Source organism: Crinia signifera, chromosome 1 (assembly GCF_055691185.1).
Source record: "Crinia signifera chromosome 1, ASM5569118v1, whole genome shotgun sequence".
Classification (NCBI taxonomy): domain Eukaryota; kingdom Metazoa; phylum Chordata; class Amphibia; order Anura; family Myobatrachidae; genus Crinia; species Crinia signifera.
The window spans coordinates 70966777-70993405 of NC_139217.1; the positions used below are offsets into that span (position 1 = coordinate 70966777).

The window sequence follows — 26629 nt, forward strand, 5'->3', positions numbered from 1 at the left end:
GGGGTCCTTTTCATACCCCTACTATCCAAGTGGGCACGGAGTTGGATATAAACCTGTGGCGAGCGTAGCGAGCCACCGAGCCCGAAGCGTGGCGAGCGTAGCGAGCCCCGCGAGGGGACACAGAATACCGTCCCCTCGCGGGGCTCGCTTCGCTCGCCACGCTTCGGGCTCGGTGGCTCGCTACGCTCGCCACAGGTTTATATCCAACTCCATGCCCACTTGGATAGTAGGGGTATGAAAAGGACCCCTTTTTCCCATTGAATTCCATGTTAAAATGGACTCAGTCAATTTTAACATTGATTCCTATGGAAAAATCGGGTCATCGCATCCGATGATCACATGCGATGCGATGCGATGCGATATCGCATCGCATCGCATCTGATTGTATGCCTTAACTTAAGGCATACAATCAAAAAATCGGCAGCCCAGATAACTCACAAGTACCAGCTCATACTCTTTTTTACTATGCTAAAGTATATTAATGAACCTCTCTAAGACGTCCTGACATAATTTTAACTAGATCGGAGCTTCTTCATACGTTTTGTTATTTTCATCTAAAAAGCGAAACTTTAGGTGTCTTGCCGAAACAGAAGATATTGACCGCTTTTGCACGTTTCTTATTCAGGTCAAGTCACAACTTTTCCACACTAGACGATTTTGAATATCTCAATTTCAATTTTTTCACTCCGCCCTACTGTACAGCCAGCGCAGTGTCAATTTTCGTCTGGGATCTCAATCACGGTGCCCCAAAGTCCCAGCATGATTGACATTCTGCGCTGTTTTGGGGAGTAGTGGGTGTGCATCTTCCAACACTGAGTTCCTCACATGGCCGATGCTCACACAAGTATCCTGAAGGCTGCGTCATCGCATACTTCCCAACTGTCCTGCTTTTCTTTGGACCTTCCTTTTTGGAATGTTCCTGCATCCCACCAGGGGGTCGGCAGTGTCCCGCGGCAGCGAGGGGGGGGGACAGTTGAGAGTCCCTCCTGTCACCTGTGAATAGATGCTTTGCATCTATTTCTGCAGCCAGAGGGTCTGGGGGCACAGCCAGCAGCTCACATAGCTGCTGGGCATGCCCCCACAGCAGTGGAAATGGGGGTGTGGCCTCCCGGGAGCAACGCAGGTACAGGCCACATGAGAGCGTCCCTCCTCCTAGGATGTACGGTCATCGGATGCAGCAAAGGATCACACAAGCGCGCAGGAGGCGTCTATTAAAACATTCTTTTACTTTCATTTGAAATAGATCTTGTCCAATACTTTTTAGTTTAACATCAATTAGTAAAGGGAGCTGTTAAACATTTTCTATGTTTGGTTAAATGAAAACAATAGTACGGTCAGATCTACACACAACCTGAGGCAAAAACCTAGTCTGTTCTTTATACGTCTTACTTTATATATGTCAAACCGTACAGTATATCTGTTCTATTGTGTCTCCTGAGCTAGAGCAATTGCCACAATAGGACTTTTCCCTTGGACGTCTCTCGGCCTCTGACCTACACTGTATCTTGCCCATTTTAATCCTGAGAATGTTTTTTGTGAATAAAGGGCAAAACTATCTTGTGACATTTACTAAATGAACTAATTGTGAGACGTAACATTTAGCGGCCCCCACGTGACCGTTGCCATAGTAATACTAGCTTATCAGCTATATTTCGGTTCAACAACTATTACAATGACGATTGTTGCTGTTTGGAAGCAGTTTTGGTAAATTCATTTTACAGTTACAGTTATTCTCTTTACACTAATCGTCCTTTCATTGCAAAATTAAATTTCAATGACTTTAGCAGATAACATCTTCATCTAAATAATTAGCAGAAACTGCATGGTTGTGATAGAACAACATTTATTGAAAGAATGTCATTGAATGTCAAAAGAAAAGCGATGGAAGGATTTCAGTAGCATTTGTAAAGCTTAGAGCGTTTTCGGTTTCTGATTCAGATCTGTTTGCTCGGCTGCCTATGCTCGCAGCCTAGTGAACAGGTAAATGCCGACCATTAACCCCGTCAGTGGCAATCCCGAGAATTTTCCGGACTGTGCCTCGGTGCCCAGTCTGGCAAGCCCGGAACATTCTCGGGATTGCCACTGTTTAGAGCCGGGCAGCGCTGCTAAGTTCACTCACTGATCTCAGGCAGCTTCGGCACTGCCCGGCTCCCTCCCCTCTGCGGTGCCTCCTCCCTTCTCTTCCCCCCTCCCCTCCGGCTCTTGTATTGCCCTGTCCGGCGCCGGTTTATGACAAGCCGGTGGCGGGGAGCAGGGCCGGGCAGCGGCTGATTTACAGTTCAGCGGCGCTGCCCGGACCCAGGGAGAGTGTGGTGGGCTTCTCTCCGCAGCTCTCTGTGAGGGATCCATCACGGATCCCTCCAAGCATGCCCTGCGGCCGTCGGCCGGCGCATACGCAGTGGGATTCCCGGGTATCAGATCTGGGAATCCAGGGACGGTGCTGTATAACAGAGGATAGCTCTTATCGCAAGACCTGTCCTTTGCTAATTAGACAAAGGGCAAGCAGACTACTGGGGCTGACAGAGCTTGTTCTTCTGTGTGCTGAAAATCAAGGTAAAAAATGCAAAAGACAGAGTTCCGATACAGACGGCCACACCATACCTCTCGCCCCATATTGCTGTACTTAATCTGGGACTTTATACACATTTCTATGCTTAATCTGAGACTTTATATACATTGCTATGCTTAATCTGGAACTTTGTACACATTGCTATGCTTAATCTGGGACTTTATACACATTGCTATGCTTAATCTGGGACTTCATACACATTGCTATGCTTAATCTGGGACTTCATACACATTGCTATGCTTAATCTGAGATTTTACACACATTGCTATGCTTAATCTGAGACTTCCTACACATTTTATACCAATTCTTTTGTGACAAAAGTACTAATGAAAGTGTCACCGGTCCTCTATGGGTGATTGAGTGACTGTATGCGGTTAGAGTGCGACTAAGATGCAAGATTCAGTAAAGAGTGCACATTGCTATCTGTGATGGAGCGTCTAAGTCATGCCAAGCATCTAGTTCTATATGCCACAAAAGCCGCTTTCCTCCTGAAGTTCTTCCTCTTCTTCAACCTGTTTTTTGTATTTCATTATAGTTGACTTTATTGGGTTAAAAAAAATTAGTTTGAAGTTATTTTTGAATATAAATGGTTTCCTACCTGTAAGGTCGGGATATCTTTAGAGTTGACAGGGTTCATTTTGTTCAATCTATGGCTCTATGGGTGCAAACATATCTCAATGGTTACAATGAAGTGGCTATCTTAACTTAATCTTTAGTGAGCTCTTCTCCACGTAGAATGTTGCTGTTTCATTTGCAATGTCAGTGGTATATATACATACTGTACATTGTACCTAAAGTTGTTTACCCAAGTGTGCCCCATAAAACTTCCCATGTGACCGTGTAGAAGGTCATTGAACAAATTGATGTTTCTTATAAGCAAGCAGGGGTTAAAGTGAGGGGGAACGGGGTGGAACTGAGTTCCACCACCTCCAATGGTAGGGGGAACTGAGTTCCACCTCTACCACAGTCCTGAAAAGTAATTCCAACAGAAAAGCCTGTCCCAGTGGCTTCTTCTTCTGGTACGGCGTATGTAATGTAAAGTTAAGATGAACAACTGTGGACATTATGTGTATAAGGAGCATTACTGTGTGGTTTAATATGAATCAAGGGCACTACATGCGGTGTAATGTGTATACGATTGTGCAACCATGTGTTGTGGGAACATTTTCCCTCTATGGGTTGTAGGGGGGGGGGGGGGGGAGTCCACCCCCTCTCCAGGACCACTTTAAGCCCTGTAAGCAAGTGACATAAGATAAAACTGCTGGAAAGTTCTTATAAGTTATTTTTGTAGCTTTAGAAAAAAAGTAATTGCTGGTGCCAAGATTATTTCTCCAAGGATAGTCTCCCTGGTGTCACTGGTTGCCTGGTTGGTTTTGGTGGGGAACAATAAGGAATGATAATTATATGCCAGAATATAGTCTTGGGAGCTGAATTAAAATATTGTGCCAGGAGTGAATATGAGAGATATCCATGTAGGGAACAACGTCTCCATTTGAATTTACAGTTGATGCTTTAGCGGTCCTGATGTTGGCGCATTGTGATAATAATAATTATTAGTTTCCACTCCGCCAATTGCTCAGTGGCCTAATGGAACAAGTGGATAACTGAATAGTATTAATCATCAGTTTCCTTCATTTGGAACCTCGATACTGAGCCGCGAATCATAATATTTTCTATAATGGGGGTGGGGCTTCATAACATTAAGCTCCACCCCTGCCCCCGGAAGTCCCTCTGAGAGTCTCCTCTCCGGGCTTCTCCCGGAGAAGAGAAATAGAAAGTTGGCAAATATGTGCCTCTCACAATCTAACCCTCTGCCTGCGGGACACTGCAACTCACTGGGTGGGACAGCTGGACTCTATTAGTAGGACTGTCCTGCTGTAATCGCAACACTCACTGGTTTAGCTTTCTCTAGCTCTGTCTGACACAGTAAAGTACTGCAGGGCAGTTCGCCCTGACATCACAGTGATAAAGACATGCTGCTGTTTATTTTAATCTAATAAAGCATTGATTTATGTTGCATTGCATGTCCCTTTAGCCTGACAGGCAGAGGCGTAACTAGAACTTTGTGGGCCCCATAGCAAAAATTATAATGGGGCCCCCCCTAACTCAGGTCTCTACCAGTGCGCATCCCGCCGTGTGTCGCCACCATTAGTGTGAACAGAAAAAAATGTGCCCCTCCAATATATATATTTTCTAAAATAAAGAATGGACAGATTCTATAAAAAAAGTATGTGGCCTCGCTTCAAAGGGTAAGGCCCCACACAAATTATGCCACACCGCAAAGCCCATTGAACATTATGAGACACACCGCAAAGCTCGTTACACATTAGGAGACACACCGCAAAGACCCTTACACATTATGAGACACACCGCAAAGCCCATTGCACATTAGGAGACACACCGCAAAGCCCATTGCACATTAGGAGACACACCGCAAAGCCTATTACACATTGTGACACACTGCAAAGCCCATTACACATTGTGACACACCGCAAAGCCCATTACACATTGTGACACAACGCAAAGTGCATTACACATTATGAGACACACCGCAAAGCCCATTACACATTATGGGACACACCGCAAAGCCCATTGCACATTATGGGACACACCGCAAAGCCCATTGCACATTATGGGACACACCGCAAAGCCCATTACACATTATGGGACACACCGCAAAGCCCATTACACATTATGAGACACACCGCAAAGCCCATTGCACATTATGAGACACACCGCAAAGCCCATTGCACATTAGGAGACACACCGCAAAGCCCATTGCACATTATGGGACACACCGCAAAGCCCATTACACATTATGGGACACACCGCAAAGCCCATTACACATTATGGGACACACCGCAAAGCCCATTACACATTATGGGACACACCGCAAAGCCCATTACACATTATGGGACACACCGCAAAGCCCATTACACATTATGGGACACACCGCAAAGCCCATTACACATTATGGGACACACCGCAAAGCCCATTGCACATTAAGTGACACACTGCAAAGCCCGTTACACATTATGGGACACACCGCAAAGCCCATTACACATTATGGGACACACCGCAAAGCCCATTACACATTAAGTGACACACCGCAAAGCCCATTACACATTAAGTGACACACCACAAAGCCCATTACACATTAGGCAACAATTACAAACTTACCGCATTTCTGTCCCACGCTGCTCCTCAGTCACCGCGGCTCCTCTCTGCTTCACAGGTGTGGGAGTATGAGAGGCCTGTACACCAGCATGTGGGAGCATAGGGGTCCATTTAATTATGCAACAGTAGCAGGAGTGGGGGGCAGGTGTGCGTGCTGCTGCAGGGCCACCATCAGGAGATGGAAAATGGGACTGGTGTCTCAGGCCCAAAGACCCCCGGGCAGCACAGCAGGAGATTGGTGACCCAGATACTAAGCTCCTGAGCTTCAGGAGACCAGTGTTACTTCCGCCCCTAGGACTGTCTGTCTCTGCTCTGACTGGGGACTGATTGAGTATGGCTGGCAGCAAAACTAGTAGAGACAGCGCAGCAGCATTTTGAATGTGCTGCTCTCTTGAAGTAAATCACAGCTCACGTACAGGCAGCCAATCAGGATGACTGCCTATCTGTGAGCACTCACTGACAGCAGCAAAGTCAAAATGCCCCTGCGCTGTCTCCAGAAGTTTGGCTGTCAGTCCCCGATCTGCTTGTCAGAGCAGAGACAGCCAGTACTAGGGAAGAAAGTAGCAGCAGGCTCCTGAAGCTCAGTCCATGTTTTCCTAGTGGGGACTGGAGCACGAGGAGCCTGTAGGGGAGTGGGGGTTGTAGGCGGCGGGGAGGATAGGGTATAGGCGGCAGCCGGCGGGGAGCAGGAGGTGGCGACTACTGTGGTGAGTGGCTGTACCTCTCTGTGGACACAGCCACCACCGCACATTACTGGGACTCGGCTGCGCATCGCCGTCAGTAGCACCATACTTGCCTACTTTTGAAAAGCAAAATGAGGGAGATTTTAGATGCTAGCAAATGCACCGAGCGCAGCGTCGCGCACCATTAAAGGGGTGTGTCATCAACCAAAGGGCGTGTCTAGTGACACATATGGGCGTATCTATTTTCACCCAGGGGTGTGTCCTGCAGTGGCTGGTGAAAAAAATATGAAGAGCCGCATACCACCAGAGCAAGTATGTATATGGGCAACCTACGAACAGAAGCTGTACAATTGAAACCAGCAATCATGTGTGGTTGCCATGTGTTTGATGCTCATGAAATATGTAATCTGAATCAACTTGAAAATGGTGTGTGGCTTTGATTAAAGGGGCGTGGTCTAAGGACGGGTGGGGCCTAGCACCACAACCCTGTTTTGTCACTTTAGGGGCTTGCCCAACGCTCCCTAAGCAGCCCTTGGCTTTCTCCCTGCACTGGAGTTTCCATGAACATGGCATCTCTTCAGCTATCACCGGCTGCTCAGTAGGGCAGCTGAGATCTCCAGCTTCCCCAATTGACCCAGCCTGCTGGAACAGCAGGACAGTCTCCAATTAGTGGGACTGTCCCACAGTAATTAGGACAGTTGGGAGTAATGTAGCATTATTACTACATATAGAAACCTGTATATGTTAATTTATTGGCTGCCCTTCTAGAGCAGATTTTCCTTTACAACTCAGTCACTCAAATAGAACCTCTACCCACTAGTTCTTCAAACAGACATTCACATCTTATCCTTAGTATACTATGCCCTCAATGAAATGTAAGTAAGGTCCCATACAGTTAATATATAGTATAATGAATTACTAACAATGCCCTGAGGTGCTGGCAGCCACAAGAACTTACCCTTTTATATTACACATAGTATGAAGTAGAAAATAGGCTTTACCAAAATAATTGTTTAATTGAAAAATGATCATGCTTTAAATAACATACATAATGTAAATATTAACAGAAGTATATTTAAATAACTTAACAAATAAGACCTTTACTGTCCAATAAATAAAAAATAGATTGAACAAAATATTTTAAACCACATTTTAAATAATATAACATAACGGTGTATACTTAAGGTAACAAAAGTGGAATGTGCTCAATTAACTTAAGAATGAAAAATTTGCAAAGTACAATTCCTAAACTTAGCATGTAAACCGTATTAAAGTAAACTGTTTTATAAAGTGCAGCCCAGTGGAACATTTTATCACATTTTCTCTTTTTTTATGCTTTCTTAAAAGTAGTAAGTTTGGAATGGCTTAACTACAAATGAGAATAGCTAAGGTTTAGACTGGTGTTACATACTGTTTCAACACATCTTAGGCATCACGCGTATATGTTTTCCGCTGCTGATAACCTGCGGACTTAGCTTTAGACAAAAGCTCTTTAGAAGGCTTGAACTGGTGACAGCTTAGATCTGTAAACAGATTAAGTTTGCACTGCAAGAGACTTTTTAGTGTTCCCTCTGTAGCCAATTTTCCTCTGAGCTCAGTCTTAACTTTGCGGACCATACTAAACACGCGTTCAATTTCCGCATTGCTGTGCGGGAGAACTAACAGAGATTTGGCCATACTTGATAATATAGCAAATTTTTTGTTCCCTGTTGCTGGATGTATAACCATGCTCAGTTCATGCCAAATGGAATCCACTCTTTCAACACCGTCTTCTGTGCAATGTTGTAAGGAGGACTCGGGCAAGTCATACACACGGTACTCGGAGAACTCTTCATGCACTTTCTGCATCATGGTGTTGTCTATCACTTGGGGAAAGCGTTTAGCAAGCACTTCAATGTCTTGGAATTGTGCTGCCACGCGGTTTTTGTAGTCAAAGACCTTCATCGCTTTTATTATATCATCATTTAAGGGAAATTTGTTTTTCATATATGTAAGAGCAGAACAATAGAAGTTTCTCACTTCTCGATAAAATTTAGTCACTGCTCTGGGTTCTAGGGAAGAACAGGTCCTTATATAGTTACCAGTTGTAAACCCAATAAAGAGTTCTCTGTCCCCCATTTGGATTTCTGAATCACAAAAATCTATGCTCAGAAGTCCTTCTGCAGTATCAGCAGCTTTAATTATGGTGGGTTTCACCAATTTCAGCAGTAGTTTCTTATATAACTCCATCAGGCACTCCTGCAATTTGTGGATAAAAGGAGAACGATACTGGAGCACTGTGTTAGTCTCATTAAATGAGCAAAGAACTGCATGAAGGAACAAGATATACAGCTCAGTAGTGGAGTCCTCAAACATGTCACAGAGAGCTCTACTCCTGGGATTTTTCTCACAGTCTTCTGACTGGAAGAAGGACTTTAGTGCTGGAAACATTTTAAGCACCCTCTCAATGCAGGAATGCATACTAAGCCACCTGGTTGCCCCATGTTGCAGTATCTTAGCATACTCAATGTTCACAAACTCACTCATCTCCTTCAGTGCTTGAATTCTTTTAGCGCTGAACCTGAAGTAGGTTGTAAGTTTATGGAGAAAAGCATCTGCATCAAATGAAAGTTCATTGTTTGCCTTGCTTGCAGCAAGGTGCACAAGATGGCATGGGCACCCTTCTGTAAAAACAGAAGGGCTCTTCTGTTGAATCAACGTTTTTACAGACCTGTGTCTTCCCATATTTACAGATGCATTGTCTAAACAGAGACCAATGCAATTTTTCCAGGGAATTCCTTCTTTTTTAAAAACCTCATCTACTGCATTTACAATATTAATGCTTGTGGCAATGTTACAAACCACAAGATCTAAGAGCTTTGGCTTAACTTTTCCATCCAAATCAAAATAGGACACTAAAACGGGAAATAATTTCTCCTCAGATTCATTTCCTCCATCTAGTGCTAGGGTAAATGGCAAGATCTTCAAAGCCTCTATAACCGGCTTTGTGCAGTGTGGTGCAAGTGCATAATTAATAATTGCAGTTGTTTTTGTTCTACCACAACCATATTTTTGTACTGCAACCTCACTTGTATTTGGCATCATTGCCCTCATCAATTTACCTACATGGTCAGAGGCAGAAATAGGAATGTTATGCTCGATCAGGAAGCCAGTAAAAAGCATTTCTGCATGAATTACCGCATGCTCGTCATGAGATGTAGTTAAGTAGCTAACCAATTTCTGACTTTTATCACGGGCTTCTGATAGTTTTTTATGTTTGGCACTCTCCACATGGCGTTTACAGTCATTAACACCACCATGTTTGATAGCAAAATCACTGTTACATACTGTGCAATAGGCAGAATATTTTCCACGTGAAGATTTCTTTAGCACTGGATAACTTTTTGATATTTTGGCATTAAATTCACAATAGTATTTCTTTTTTTTAGCAGGTACTTCCTGAATTTCATCCTGCTCTTCTCTATTACTGGAGCAAGGATCTTCCTGCTCATCACACCCAACTTCCTGCATTTCATCCTGCTCTTCTCTATTACTGGAGCAAGGATCTTCCTGCTCAGCACACCCAACTTCATGGAAACTTGTACTTGGATTCTGAATGTCTATAATAGATGCATCACTGTCATCACTGTCTGTGATACATTCAGGAGAATCAGATCTTATGGGCATAGATCCACTTTCCCCACTTCTCTTGGGATCAGGAGGCTGTGACTGCTTGTCACTTTTTTTGCCGAAAAAATTCCGGATATCCATACTGTATGTTTTGCGGATATCAAATTTCTACTTGCTATACTTTCACAGGGAACTCAGTCCTTTTGCTGTATACTGTACAGCTACTGTTAAGTTCTCTGCAAAACAATTGAAAAAACATAAATTATGTTTTCCATATTCTGCGCTATAGATTCTCTATCTTATCACTAACACTTATCCACTGTATAAGCAAAGTAACTTTTATTGTAGTCAGAAAATGTACTATGTTCACTATTTAATGTAAAAGTTGGGCAGCTGCTTTGAGAATGATGTAGATAGATATGGATTAGAGAAATAATGAAATAAAATATCTAGCAACCAGGGCATGCAAAGTGCAAACCCTTAGGGAAGGAAGGCAGTCTTACGGAGAGCTGGTAGATTTGTGACGTGTAAGTGGTCACTGACATGTATGTGTTATAGGGCTTAGTGTGAAGAAGAAAAACTTTTCTAGTAGAATTGTAAAAACACTGGACAGAAGAGTGTTCAATGAGGGGATAATGACCAGAAGACAGTGTTCTCTCTAAGCTGTGCGTGTGTGCGCATGCACACAACTCGCTGAGCGTGCGCACAGACATTGAAACGCACAAAGCAGCAGTGGTCCCTTTTTGCAGTTGTGGACTCAATCAATGTATGTTTCACCCATTAACTACATCATGTGCTGTGTTTTGAATGTTTAAATGTTTAATATCATTTTGAAGTAAAGTTAACACAAATGCTAATGTCATTTTCCAGTTATATATAAGTGACGCACAAAAATGATAAATTTCCTTCCAAAGTTGCACAGCCAAAATCTTTTGCCACACACAGCCTTCGTAAAATGACATGGAACATTGCCAGAAGAGTTTTCTAAACAGAATCAAACCATGGCAGCTGTTAATACCAAGTGTAAACTATGTATTTGTAGCACAAGAACATGTGTATGTGTGTATATATATATTATATATATATATATATATATATATATATATACATACACATACACATATACGGGTCCAATCCTGCCGGCACTCTGGTAATAAAACAACTTGCCCCGGTGCCATAAACAAATCTTCATATAACAACTCCAATGAAAGAAGGCACTCAGGAAACAGCGAAGTAAGATGAAACAAAAAGCGTGTATTGTTTTAAGCTTTCGGGGTTTGACCCCCTTCCTCAGAACACGACTACAGCCTGTAGTCGTGTTCTGAGTTAGGGGGTCAAACCCCGAAAGCTTAAAACAATACACGCTTTTTGTTTCATCTTACTTCGCTGTTTCCTGAGTGCCTTCTTTCATTGGAGTTGTTTATATATATATATATATATATATATATATATATATATATATATATATATATATATATATATATAATGCATAATCATCTAAGGCCTAATTCAGCTTGGATTGCTAATTTGAGAAGTTGCAGGTGACCGTGTGGAGAAATCCACCGCATGTAAATTTATTGCTATCTACTCACAAATCCCATACCATTGAAGAGACTTTGCCTTCTGTGCATATATGAGTAGCTTTGAGGTTTCCACCAATCTGCATCTGAAACAGAATGAACAAGGCCGGCGCTGACTTTACAGACCCTCCCTTAAAAATTGGCACACCTCCATTTTTTTTCTGACACTACCAGAAAATTGCCGGTTTCCACACCCTAACATTCTAAGTCGCTAATTTCCCTAATGCATGGTTAGTCATCTGATAATCAATTTGTGAATTATGTAATTAGCAACCCATGCTGAATTAGTGCCTAATTCCTTCAATAGTACATGTATTTCCAATAAAAGCTACAATTTTCAATAAAAAATGTCCACATTCAAAGCGAACACTTTAGATCACAATAAGAAGGTACAAAGTTAAAAAGTAGCATTTTCCTTCCACCTTAAAGAAAAACACACACACACACACTACAAATGCAAGTTACGTTAGGTTAAATCGGAAAAAAAAACTTGTATGATGCTTATGAGCAAGAAACAGACAGGGTTCTTTACTCCATTGTAGCGCCATGTCAAATAAAACTTGTCTATGTGTATGAACAATATCTTCAAGTAGGCTTTTAGTTAGTTCTTATAGCACCTATTATCCTTTTAAAAAAAATACAATTATTAACTTTCATCTACTTTTGTAAAACCAAAGGGTTGGCCCCATTCGTTAAACAAATAATGCTGGAGATTTCACTGAAATGTCCTGCTTACCTATCATCCTCACACAAAGTTATGGTCTCAATACTGGACCTCCTTATTTCCCATTTCATCAAACTACAATACATATATTTTTAATTTACATTAACTGATGCTGACCATTTTTGATGCCCTGCTCCATCCTATGGGAAAGAGATTCATGTCGTGAAGAAGCAGTCATAGAATTGTTCCGGTGATGTAGTATCTGCCATTGCAAATGGTAACACGCATACTTGCCTACCTGACCCCCTCCATGAGGGAGAAAATGCTTTGTTCCTGGACGTCCCTGGTAATATATGATTGCCAGCACCTGTGGTGACACATTTCTGATCAGTTACCTAGCTCCCCACAGGTGCTGGCAATCATACATTACCAGGGAAGTCCAGGAACAGAGCATTGTGCCCCTGATGGAGCGGGGCAGGTAGGTAATTATATATAATAGTATATAGCAGTATATATATCAGGGTTGCCTACCTGCCCCTCTCCATCAGGGGCACAATGCTCTATTCCTGGACTTCCCTGGTAATGTATGATTGCCAGCACCTGTGGGGAGCTAGGTAACTGATAAGAAAGGTGTCACCACAGGTGCTGGCAATCATACATTACCAGGGAAGCCCAGGAGCAGAGCATTGTGTCCTCCTGGAGAGGGGCATGCTGGGAGGTATGGATAATGTAGGATTGCCAGCACCTGTGGGGAGCTAGGTAACTGATAAGAAAGGTGTCACCACAGGTGCTAGCAATCATACATTACCAGGGAAGCCCAGGAACAGAGCATTGTGTCCTCCTGGAGAGGGGCATGCTGGGAGGTATGGATAATGTATGATTGCCGGCACCTGTGTGGAGCTGGGTAACTGATAAGAAAGGTGTCACCACAGGTGATGGCAATCATACATTACCAGGGAAGTCCAGGAGCAGAGCATTGTGTCCCTCATGAAGGGGGTCAGGTAGGCAAGCATGGTAACTAACTCTCTCAACAATGCTTGTTGAATAGACCCCTACAGATACCTCCACACATTGAGATTTGCTGATAGTTCTGTGTGATGCTAGATTGCTCAGAACACTCAGCAAGATCGCTCAGCACACAGCGCTGTGTTAGCGCTGTTTGCTGAGCGATCGGTCAGGGCCAGTGTTCTCTGGTGAGAAGACTGGCCTTGACCAATTTATATCCAGCATGCTGGATATTAATTGCTGGGCAATATCGCATTGTTATGTCCCCTACACACTGAGCGATGTAAGGGCATTTTCTAAGTAATCTAGTGAGATCGCTTCGAAAAATGCCCCTAAATCGCTATCATAAATAACACTCCATAGTTCAAGTCTACTATTGTAAAAATAAATAAATACTGAAAACTTACTTGAAGGTCTCAGTCTCTCTTTGTTGCTGTGCTGCACTGCAGAAACAGGACCTGTAATACTATAAACAACCAGCTAAAATCATTATAACAAATACATACTTAGGCTTCCAGTTTACATAGATTACAGTGTGAGATTGAGTTTGCATAGAATTGTAATAGCTAATATTAGTGCTTCATTCCCATCCACGAGGTCTCATGAAAGCTAGCCATGTACTGATAAGTAATAAAACCAAAGATGTAACTAGATGTGCAAAATAAAAATCCACCTGGCAATTACACAGTATTTTCAGTGCAGGGTCATTTTGTCGGGTGCAGTCTAACCCCATTTCACACTCAGCAGCAAATTAACGGATTAAAAATGTCAACCCGGTAATTTGCTGAATTACACAAGTATTACTTCAGTTCGAATGGGTCAACCCGGGTTGCAAATCCCGGGTCGCCGACCCTGGTAAACACAAGCACACACACATACAGGTTGAGTATCCCGTATCCAAAACCCCAAATATTCCAAAAACTGTGGTTTTTCAGAATTTTTTTTGTTTGTTTGTTTTTTCCGTTTCCTGCCCCTTTTTTGATACTTACCACGTCCTCCGGCGTCCACGGCGGGCTTCAGGATCCTCTTCAGCGGCACCTCCCGTCCCAGTGGTGCATTGCGCGAGTGCGCTGGTGACGTCAGCAGCGCACCTGCAAACAAAACTCACGCAATGCAACCTAGGATGACTGAAGAGGATCCTGAAGGCTGCCGTGGACGCCAGGGGACCCGGTAAGTATGGTAAAAAAATATTCAAAAAAACTGAAAAATCCCTGATCTGAAATGCTCATGGTCCCGAGCATGTCGGATAAGGGATACTCAACCTGTTCCACCATAACGTGCTGACCAGCGGCAGCATCATGGTAGGCCAACATCACCGGCATGCGCCGATGCAATCGTATGTCGCCGGCATGACGTGACGCTACCGCTGGTCAGCACGTTATGGTGGTCTGTATAAATGTGTTTTATGTATTTGTGATTATTGTATGTCCTGATGAAGAAGCGTACACATTAAAGCTTCGATTTGTTGACCTATCTTAGTGTGTTATATTGTGAGTGCCACCATCATTTTGATTGTATATTGGACCCTTGACTGGGAGTACCACGGAAGGCACCAGGCAGGCTACTACTTATCCGGAGTGCCGTGGATTCTCTCCACACACACGTGTGTGTGTGTGTGTGTGTGTGTATGTGTAGAGGGAATCCACAGCACTCCGGATAAGTAGTAGCCTGCCTGGTGCCTTCCATGAGGCACAACACCCACGTGGCAGCCGTTACATACAGCGATGACGGCAGCACTCAGGTCTTTAAAATAAACCACAGGAGGCTCTTGTAGTTCAATGTTTCAGCGCTTGCAGCGCTTTTATCATGCTGTTCTTGATAAAAGCGCTGCAAGCGCTGAAACGTTGAACTACAAGAGCCTCCTGTGGTTTATTTTAAAGACCTGAGTGCCAACATTTCGGAGCACGTAGCTTCGTCGTCAGGCAACAAGTGAACAATTCAAATAAATGACACATACCTCTTAAATAAGATTCCAGATCACAGGGCACCGTTCTCCGTTCTCCCTCCGCTGACAGGCGCTTGAGGATGACCTCAGCGTAGTTCCAGCAACTGCAGTAAAAATAGATACAATTAGATACAATTAAATGAAGCAATGTAAGCCCTTATGGTGTGTACAGATGGGCCGATATGGCTTCCGATATAGTGAACATCGGAAGCCATATTGCATGCAGATCATATGCTTTTTTAGGGCTTGCGAGCCCGATTACTTGCCGATGCGCACTCCCGTGTGAGTGCAAATCGGCAGTGAAATAGAGAGGGCAGCCAAGACTAGATAGTGCAGATCTGCATTATATAGTCTAAATTGTCCCTCTGCAGCATGCCGTGCGATGCGAGTCCCGATGCGATCTGATCGTATCGGGACTCACATCTCACGGCATATCCTGCAGCAGTTTTTCACAATTTTATTTTATTTTTTTAAACAGAATTGTTTGTACTTTACCACCACAATGGAAATGTGCTAAATTGGAGTTCTGTTTCACATGGGATGTTGCTATTGGTAACCAATCAGATTGGAGTTCTGTTTCACATGGGATGTTGCTATTGGTAACCAATCAGAAAATACTTCTTATTTATAAAGCAGCTTCTGGAATATAATAGATTGTATCTGATTGGTTGCCCATAGCAACATCCCATGTGAAATAGGCCTTCCCCCTGAGAATTGAATGGTGCTGTAAAATGCTGTGATACCACTTTTGGTTGATGGTACCAGTCACTCTGGTCTAGTCACAGACTTGGGATACAGCAAGAGAGCCCCCAACCATCACCCTTTCCCCTCCATATTTGTCAGTTGATATCACAGGGCTTTATTTACTAAGTGGTGGATTTTTAGATCAGACGCAAAGCTGATCTGTAAGTTGTTGATCCAGAACTACTCATAGAGCAGCTAATTCAACCCCTCTGCCGATGGTGGGCACTAATGCCCTTGTGCAGACCCCTGCTGCGAGCACCTTTGGTGATATTCTCAATCACTGGGGTACTCGCACAGTGATTAACAGGCAGGGGGTGTTCTGGGGTGGGCATCCAGCGTTTCATGGGTGTGTCCACAAAAACGGTGGGCGCACTCATAGAAACGCTGTACAGGCCCCAGGGAAAGCAGGCGTTCCCCGGCCTGTTCAGGGTGGATGATGTCACATGACATCAGTGCCGGCTCCCGATTCAAAGAAAACCACTGCAGCTGAAAAGACGTAAGCTACGGCTGCAAGCGGATTTGTACACTTACACGTCAGCTCGGAAGTGCCCGCACAAAGGAAAAATCCTCCGATGGTTACTTATATCGGAGGATTTTTCCTCTGTATGAGCACTTGCAAGCTGACATGTAAGCTCACTGGAGAGGTATGCTTCCACAGAACCTCTGCGGGAGGTGGTACTTCCATATAGGCAAGCAGGGGGTGCAAAAATCATTGAAATGTACCTTTCAGAGGAAGAATTTGTCCTCTGGTTAATAAACTGATGAGTGGCAGCACTGATGGTGTATTGATAAGCATTCCTGCCCCCCCCCCCCCCCCCCCCAATTTGTCCTCTGGTTAATAAACTGATGAGTGGCAGCACTGATGGTGTATTGATAAGCATTCCATTCCTGCCCCACCCCCACCCCCCCACAGTGGACCTTGTCCTCTGGTTAATAAACTGATGAGTGGCAGCACTGATGGTGTATCATACTTGCCTACTTTTGAAAACTAGTTTCAGGGAGATTATAGTTGGTAGTAGAATTTTGAAAAGTGACCCATTGAGGGGGCGTGTCATGCTCCACCCAAAGGGCGTGTCTAGTTACCTATATGGAGAAATTGTGAAAAGAGATTTTGAATGTGGCACATAGAAGCGTGGGTGTGCAATTTAAAATTACATATCCAAATGTAGATGAGCCCCAAAGTAGTTAGTAAGGTACTAGACTTGGTAAAGTGCTGGGAAATGGCGCTGATGATTCAATGTAAATTTATCTGTCTCATTCCTTTTGCCAAAAAAAAGTAACAGTGTAATGTGGGCTAGGTGACATGAGGGAGATTGCTAGACTAAAGATGGAGAGAGGGAGATTGCTGCTATTTCAGGGCGTCTCCTGCAGAATGCAGGAGGGCAGGCAGCTATGCCTCTACTAAATACGGTCAGTCTGTCACAAGAAAGGGCTATAGACTTTGCAATCAATAATGAATATTTTTTACACAAGATGGAGTTCTTAAACGAGGAGCCCTGGTCATGCAGTATGTCATGAAAAGCTTGGCACCAATATACAACAGGCACCGTTTTGCAGATACTGGGGGGGGGGGGGGGATTGCTAACATCCGCAGCCCCACATCGCCGGCATTTGATGGGTACTGCATTCTTAATAATCGCTTATGCTCTAATATATGCAATTAGTAATGCAAAGGACAGATCTTCTTCTAAGAGCTGACCTTTGCGAAGCTGCTCCGTCCCTGGACTTCCGGGTCTAAGACCCAGGAGTCTCTCTCTGCACATGCGCAGAGTGCCGGCCGCAGGGCATGCTGGGAGGGATCTGTGATGGATCCCTCACACAGCCCTGCGGAGCCCATAGGCTTTTACGGGGTATATTGCCGCTGCGGTATCCTGCCGTGTGGGCTTTAGTGCATTCGAAAACAGGATTTTTTACAGCATGTTTGCTTTAGTGCATCCCGCCCAATGTGAGAGGCTGAAGATTGTCTATCTTGCCATAAACTGGGCACTGCGGCCTTTTATTAACCCATATGAAATGTAACAGTCACTGACTAGTATCAGTTCTTATGTTTCACAAACTCCGTAAGTTCTAACACCAAGACATAGGACCGGATTCAGACATGCTAGCTAGCATTTTGTTTCTGTGTAGGGTAAACACTGGCTGCTTTATTCTCACATTGCAATTTAGATTTCATATTGAACACACCCCACCCAAATCTAACTCTCTCTGCACATGTTACTTCTGCCCCACCTGCAGTGCACATGGTTTTGTCCAACTACAAAAATTGCAAACTTGCTAACAGGTCTGAATCAGGCCCATAGTGGGACACATGTAATCAGTTTCTATAGCCCTTCGTCTAGACTTAACACATAGGCCCTTATTCTGGTTCACTCGCAAAGGCAAATTCCTTCTCAAATTGACAAAACCATGTGCACTGCAGGTGGGGCAGATGTAACTTGTGCAGAGAGAATTAGATTTGGGTGGGATTTTACTTCAAAGTTAGATCTATATTGCAGTGTAAAAATAAAGCAGCCAGTATTTTCCCTGCACAGAAACAAAATCACTCACCCAAATCTCATTATCTCTGCACATGTTACATCTGCCCCCCTGCAAACGCAAATTCCTTTTTAAATGGATAAAACCATGTGCACTACATGGTTTTGTCCATTTAAAAAGGAATTTGCGTTTGCGAGTGAACCAGAATAACCCCCATAATGCATAGCTTCTCTAATGGTCATTCTTGGAATGTAGCTAATTGTCTACTGCTAAACATATACAGTAATACTCACTAGATGACCACTGCAGCAAATGACAGGAAAGGCCTCTAAATTTATGTCTTGACTAATCTTAAAGGTTACAACCATCTACTGCATAAATAGAATCTACTTAAAGCATACTTGCCTACTTCTGAAAATAAGTTTCAGGGAGATTATGGTTGGTAGCAGAATTTTGCACTGCGCCCCATTGAGGGGGCATGTCATGCCCCACCCAAAGGGCGTGGCTACTTCCATATATGGCGAAATTGTGGAAAAAGATTGTGAACGTGGCACCTAGAAGCGTGGGTGTGTAATTTAAAATGACTTATATCCAAATGTAGGTGAGCCCCAAAGCACTTTGGGGTTTATTCTAGTTCATTCTTTCTGACAAAATCCTTCTTAGATGGACAAAACCATGTGCACTGCAGGTGGGGCAGATGTAACATGTGCAGAGAGAATTAGATTTGGGTGAGTTATTTTGTTTCTGTGCAGGGAAAATACTGACTGCATGATTTTACACTTCAATATAGATCTCACTTTGAAGAAAAACCCCACCCAAATCTAATTCTCTCTGCCCAAGTTACATCTGCCCCACCCGCAGTGCACATGGTTTTGTCCATCTAAGAAGGATTTTGTCAGAAAGAATGGACTAGAATAACCCCCTTAGTAAGAGCTACTATACTTGGTAAAGTGCTGGGAAATGGTGCTGATGATTCAATGTAAATGTATCTATCTCTCATTCCTTTTTCCCCCAAAATGTAACAGTGTAATATGGGCTAGGTAAAATGAGGGAGATTGCTAGACTAATGAGGGAAAGAGGGAGATTGCTGCTAATTCAGGGAGTCTCCTGCAGAATGCAGGAGGGTAGGCAACTATGACTTAAAGCCTCAAATCTGCCCTGAACAGGCATTAAAACTTATATCCTATGTTGAAATCAAATTATTTACCACACTGGTTACATACCACCAAGGTATGTAACTTTCCATGTCATATTTTACATGAAAATTAAGCCATATACGGTTGTCTACACTTATTTTAGGACACTTCTATCTTCTGAATTTAATAACATTACTGCTCGGAGTTCACTTAGCAGAGGAAGTAGGGGACATTCGCCACCTAGTGGCCCTACCTCTGAATGCACATAATGCTGCAATAAAACCAAAATAGCAGAAGCCATAGGGTCTAATTAAATTGTCCATGGAAACGGTGCTGACCCCCTATGCCCCCCCTTATTCTGGCCCTGGGTGTATTAGTGATTAGTGATATTATCCACAGAAAGCATTTCCAGTGAATATATTAAATATTGAAACTTTACTGGCAGCATTCAACACAAATGAAGAGAAAATAGCCCCAATTCAGGGCACTAACTCACAGTTTAGCCCGAGACTATCATTGGGCAGCTAATCTGCAAATGCAAAGTATGTAAAAGTCTATAGATGCGCACAGCATCTATTCACCTCTGCTCAGCGGAGCAGTGCCAGGCGCAGACTCCCAACTGCCCCCCCCCCCCCCCCCCATGAGACACTGCTAGCTCAGATTATAGTTGGTAATAGAATTTTGCAAAGTTCCATATATGGAGAGATTGTGAAAAGAGATTGTGAATGTGGCACCTAGAAGCGTGGGTGTGTACTGCTACATCTGAGAGGAAACTTTTTAAATGACTCACAGTATATCCAAATGTAGATGAGCCACAAAGCAGTTAGTAAGAGCTACTAGACTTGGTAAAGTGCTGGAAATTTTTGCTGATGATTCAATGTAAATGTATCTTTCTCTCATTCCTTTGTTGTGTGGGCTAGGTGATATGAGGGAGATTGCTAGACTAATGAGGGACAGAGGGAGATTGCTGCTATTTCAGGGAGTCTCCTGCGGAATGCAGGAGGGTAGGCAACTATGTGATGGCCCCACGCAGAACATGGGACCATCCACAAAAAGGAGACTGTCCCGCAAAAATTGGGACAGTTGGGAGGTATGGATCTATACAGGCCTGGCTTTGCCTCTGGCTTCTTACTTCTTACTTACTTCTGGCTTAGTTTTGGCTGCCACAGTCTCATACTGTATCATACTTGCCTACCTGACCCTCTCCATGCGGGAGAAAATGCTCTGTTCCTGTGCTTCCCTGGTAATGTAGGATTGCCATCACCTGTGGTGAAACACCTTTCTTATCAATTTCCGAGCTCACCACAGGTGATGGCAATCATACATTACCAGGGAAGTCCAGGAACAGAGCATTTTCTCCCTCATGGAGAGGGTCAGGTAGGCAAGTACTGTATGTACTGTATAAAGTGCTTCCTTGCAGGGAATATAGGCTCCAGCATACTCACAATCAGACCCACTATCCTGGCTTCTACCCAGTAACGTGTAGGCCAGTCCCAGAGTTTTGCGGCCTTGCCTGTAACTTACAGGTGTAGGCTGAGGTCTCCTGACCCTCAATGTCTCCCTCACACAATAAGTTCTAAGGGCTAATTCAGATCTGAATGTAGGGCTGCGAATGTGGGAGCCATCCATGCAAATGAAGCTAGCAATGGATTGTCATGACTGGCCATTCGCAACTTAATTGACAGATGGCAAGTATTTGTGGGTGGCAAAAAAACCCCAGAGGGCTCCCGGCCATTTGGGACTCTGACCTCATCAGTGGTTCCGATCATCCCGCAGCCTTCGTAGCGCTGGTTAATTCTAGACTTACTTGGTGGCTGCACATGGTGGAATTCATTTGATAGTGGGTAACTGCAGATGAATTTCCCTCTCTTCGCACGGCTTGCACAGTCGTGCACAGGGGGGAAGAATCGAATCCCAGCAATCAGGTCTGAATCAGGCCCTCAGGGCAGCGTTCACAGGCCACAGCCTGTCCTGCGTTCCCGACGGACTCAGCTGCAGTCGTTAGATGTTCTTACACCTGCCTTATGTTCCATGTGTGGATGAATCCCTCCACCACCAAGAATGCATGTGTCAGTATTGTAATTTACCCTCATACTGCCACTATATATATATATATATATATATATATATATAATTAAATCCCCTTTCCCCAGCATAGTGATACATTGTGTTTATAAAACATCAATAATGTATAATAAAATCATAACTACCGTATAAGCATAACTGTCAGCATTGCAGATCTATACGCACGTTTTCATAATCATTTACTCCAGGGAAATAGGGAAAGCAAAAAAACGCAAGCTATACTGTTAGACGATCGGACTTGTGTCTAATCGCATAACTTAAACCCATCCCAAGAGACGCTTCACTGTGGTCTGTCAATCTGCCGCTTTCTACGCTCAACATTGCCCTCCTTGGGACTCCATGGACAGGTTGTGGGCTGCATAAACAAGACCAAAAGCAAGGAGAGTGTGCCAGGGGGAGATGTATCAAAGGTCTAAAGAGGACAAGGGGCAGTATTCAATGAGAAAAATTCTCCGTGTTTTATGGAGAATTTGTGCTTTGTTCGCCTTGGACGGAGCATTTTGCTCTCCAAAAGCGAGCAACCCTATTCAATGTGAAATATTCTCCGTCTTTCTAAGTGATTTTCTCCGTCTCTCTCCGTGTAGAAATTCTCCATCTTTTGATGGAGATCTGGAATGTGAACTTTTAAACTAAAAGGTTTTTTTTTTTTTATTTTGGTGTCAAAAAATCAGGATTTTTTTTCTGTGAAGGGGCATGTTATTTTTATTCATGTGCTTATAGCACATGAATTTATATTTAATTTAAAAAAAAAAATTTGAATCTTTTTTTTTTTTTTTTACACAGTGCAGCCAGCAGGGGGCCGGAGCGCTCGAGCCGCTCATTAGATATTCATATATTCACTGCACCCGATCGTTAATATGCACAATCGGGTGCAGTGAATACTGGGTCCCCCGCTGGCTATAGGGGGGGGGGCAGCCTGTGCTGCCTGGGTCCAGGGGAGCCCACCTCCCCTCCTCTGGAGCAGCCAGGGAGACTTTAATCTCTCTGGCTGCTCCGTACCCCGGCTCCCTGAAAGCTCCCTGCCGCGGACGCTCGTCCGCTGCAGGGGTTAAGACTCGCCGCGAGTGGCGGCGAGTCTTAAATACATTGAATAGTGGGAGCAGGAGGCTCCGGAACAGGGAGAATCTCCGCTAAAACACGGAGAGTGCATGGAGAGCGAAATAAAACGCTCTCCATGAACGGAGAACTTTCACATTGAATACTGCCCAAGGTGAGAACATTTCCCATACCATATACATGGATGCTGGCTGATTGCCATGGACCACTGATCCATCTTTCATAGATTTGATACATCTCTCCCCCTGTCTGTTACTTACAGTCCATATGCATATAAGCAGCGCATTCTCCATCCACAACATGCTGCCATTGAGAGCAAGAAGAACGGGCTTTATAGCAGCATGGAAGCATAGCATTGCAGCACCGGGTATCCTGCTAGACAGATGCAGGGAACGGGGGCAGCAATGACCCAGCTCCCTGTGTTACGGCAATGGTTGCATACCCTTTACTACAGCCCTCTCTCAAAGCACTGGAGACACAGGAAAGAAACCAAATGACTTCAGGTGAACAACCGGGTATGGGTAGTAGTAGTAGTAGTAGTAGTATGTTTATTTATAAGGCGCCACAAAGTGTCCGCAGCGCCGTACATAGCAAAAAAAAAAAAAAAAAAATTACAAGGTAACGTACAGGGTGTGTTGAAAGATACAGTATAAATAGGGGTATAGCTGGTAGAACTAAAATCAGCATCAGTTCAGAAGTAGGTGTCAAAATTGTCAAGGAGACTGAAGATGAAGTAGAGGAAGGGAAGAACAGGACAGGGGCACGGGTGAGGTAATGAGGTAGGGTGAGTACGTGAGGAAGGAGGGCCCTGCTCATAAGAGTTAACATACTAAAAATAGGTGGGTGGACGAACGAAATACAATAGGATAAGTAGGAATGGAGGGGAACGGAGGCAGGATAGGAGGATCAAAAGAGGTTAGGAGGAGGGATAGGCTAGTCGAAAAAAGTGGGTTTTGAGGGAGCGCTTGAAGGAGGTAAGGGAATCAGATAGCCTGATGGGTGGCGGGAGGTTGTTCCAGTGCAGGGGGGCAGCGCGAGAGAAATCTTGGACACGGGAGTGGGAGGAGGTGATTAGGTGAGAGGTCAGTCGGCGGTCAGCGATGGAGCGAAGAGGACGGGAGGGAGTGTGAATAGAGATCAGTGAAGAGAGGTAGGGAGCTGTGGAGGAGGAGAGAGCCTTGTAGGTGGTGGTGAGGAGTTTAAAGAGAACTCGGAAAGGAATGGGGAGCCAGTGAAGAGATAAACAGAGGGGGGAGGCGGAGGTAGAGCGGCGGGAGAGGAAGATGAGCCTAGCAGCAGCGTTAAGAATGGATTGGAGAGGTGCGAGGCGGGTGAGAGGTAGCCCAGGGAGAAGGATGTTGCAGTAGTCAAGGCGGGAGATGACAAGAGAGTGAATGAGAATTTTGGTCGCGTCAGTGGAGAGGAATGGTCTGATGCGTGAGATGTTGCGTAGGTGAAAGCGGTAAGACTGTGAGAGAGCACGAATGTGGGGGGTGAAAGAGAGGGAGGAGTCAATGATGACACCGAGGCAGCGCGTTTGGTCGGTGGTAAAAACCGGACCCGGACAAAACCCCGGAATGCCGGATCGGACATCAAACTGTGCATTCTGGAGCTTGTAGCGTTCGGTCCAGGGGGATGGGTACTGTCTGGTGGTGTTGTGCAAAAATCAGCACTGTCCGGACCACAAGGGGAGGCTGTAATCTCCCCTTCCCCATGTCCCTGGTGAAAGCTATCACAGGACCAGGACAAGACCGCTGGAATGCCGGACCGGACATTCCGGGTTCTTGTCCTGGTCCGGTTTTTACTTAGTCCCTGAACAACCTTTTGGGATGGGGTTTAACCAGTGCAGAAATCAATAAAACACTTTTTTTCTGTGGAATTGTCCTTTAAAAGTTGAACAATAATGTCAAGGAATTAATAATCTAGTTTATTACCGAAATAATAAATACAGTAAATCAATGAAAATTAGTTCATATCATGTGTTCAGTCTAAAAATGTTTTAAAAAGTCATGTCATTTTTTTTCAAGAATCAAAGAATATATTAGAAGCAAGTGAATGCAGATGTACTAAGGGCCTAATTCAGCCCTGTTTGCTAGACTGCGTATGTTCACAGCCTAGCAAACAGGTAAAGTGTAATACTAGGTCAACATTGGCAAAACGAAAGGGTCGACATGAGTATTTCCCAATATTTATGTTCTTCAAATTTTTGGACTTTTTCTTACTTTTCAACACCCACGTGGACTCCAATTGGGAAGTGGAGGAAGGCACCTGACCCGAAGCATAATGAGCAAAGGGAGCATACACTAATTGGGGGTCCAATTTTTTTTAAATCGACCTTTTGCTTGTCGACCTTTCCCATGTCGACCATTTGCTTGTGTCAACTTTTTTAATATTGACCTTGTGCATGTTGACTCATTGGTGTTGACTGTTGACCTAGACACTGTCTATCCTTTGATCAATAACCATTGTGGCATCAAAAAAATGCTCCAAACAAAACTTTATTTAGCTAGAACATAGCACATACCTGAATATGTTTCCATTGCAAGACCGGTATACTGTAGGTCAGCAAAGATCGTACTTTCCTTGAAGCCATGGGAACACCAGTAGGAAAGTTACTTATTCTGTGTGTTGTCAAGTGTAAGGCAATTATTTGATGAAAAGGAATTTGGCAGCACCGCACAGGAACATACACGCACACAGGAACAGTCACTAGTCAAAGATGAAGGCAGAAAATGTAGAAAGTTCAAAATATATTTTTGTATTTCACTTTTGTTTTTGATGATTTTATAAAAACACACAAGGTGAAGTTTCAGCATCTCATACTAGCCAGAGTCACCTTAGGCCATAATCTTCCTACAGAGAAAGGCCCTTATTCTGGTTCACTCGCAAAGGCAAATTTCCTTCTCATAAGGACAAAACCTTGTGCACTGCAGGTGGGGCAGATGTTACTTGTGCAGAGAGAGTTAGATTTGGTAGGGGTTTGTACTTCAAAGTGAGATGTATATTGCAGTGTAAACATAAATCATCCAGTATTTTCCCTGCATAGAAACTAAATTTATCTGCACACGTTGCTTCCCCTCCCCCCCCCCCCCTGCAGTGCACATGGTTTTGTCCATTTGAGAAGGAATTTTCATTTGCGAGTGAACCAGCATAGCCCGCGCCCTGAATCATGGGTGCAACTAAGCGCATCAAAAGGCTGCGATGTAGCCAAGTTGTGCGTGGCTACATCTGTATATAACATATTCTGATTTCATGTCAAATTGAACCCTATGAGTGCCAGCATCTCTGTGATAGATGTGCAAAATATCCGCTAAAATTTCCAGCGTCGCTCACATTTGTTATATAAATTCAAATAAAAAATGTTGTGTAAAAAAGATTAGATTTCCTATATAAGGTAAACATTACAGGTCATTATGAGTAATACAAATGTTTGCTTGGCAACTTTCCCACCTATTTTGACAAATTCCATTGGCACTCAAAGGGTTAATCTAGAATCCTTGTCAGTTAGTAAACCTTAAGGTGCCCATACACGTACCAATTACCTAGTACTTTTTGTGCTAAAATAGCATCGTTGTGCATGTGTTGTGCATGGGATGCGATGCTATTTTAGCACAAAAAGTACCGGGTAATTGGTAGGTGTATGGGCACCTTATCACGGATAAAGAAAGAAACCCTTCACTTCAGTTATATAATAATTAAAAACAATATTTATTGAGATTCATTAAAAAAAGCTACAACACAAAATCAAAAGGAAACCAAAAAGAAATATTTTTGGTACATTATATAATATATTCTTAGGGAGACAGTAACAAAGTATTCTAATTATTTATCATATTGTTAAATTGCGATATAAAGGTTATCCGCTGAACTGGAAAAAACTGCACATAAGACTGGCCCTTAT

The 26629-nt window shown here is 43.7% G+C and overlaps 2 protein-coding genes across 8 annotated transcripts in view; one reads left to right on the forward strand and one right to left on the reverse strand.

The window, feature by feature from the left end:
• The window catches only part of KCNIP4 (potassium voltage-gated channel interacting protein 4), a 567010-nt gene that overhangs the window by 449503 nt on the left and 90878 nt on the right, over positions 1 to 26629 (forward strand). The window lies entirely within an intron of this gene.
• On the reverse strand, positions 7598 to 25574 carry LOC146039269 (uncharacterized). 2 transcript variants are annotated; one of them, XM_083161405.1, is made up of 4 exons: positions 25253 to 25574; positions 15245 to 15336; positions 13695 to 13753; positions 7598 to 10274 (listed from the first exon to the last, which is right to left on the reverse strand). In XM_083161405.1, the coding sequence occupies exon 4, from the start codon at positions 10177 to 10179 to the stop codon at positions 7855 to 7857; it is 2325 nt and encodes a 774-aa protein (XP_083017531.1). In that variant the 5' UTR covers positions 10180 to 10274; positions 13695 to 13753; positions 15245 to 15336; positions 25253 to 25574; the 3' UTR covers positions 7598 to 7854. The 2 variants fall into 2 exon arrangements, with proteins under 2 accessions (XP_083017531.1, XP_083017532.1); XM_083161406.1 differs by lacking the exons at positions 15245 to 15336; positions 25253 to 25574 and having other exon boundaries at positions 13695 to 13760.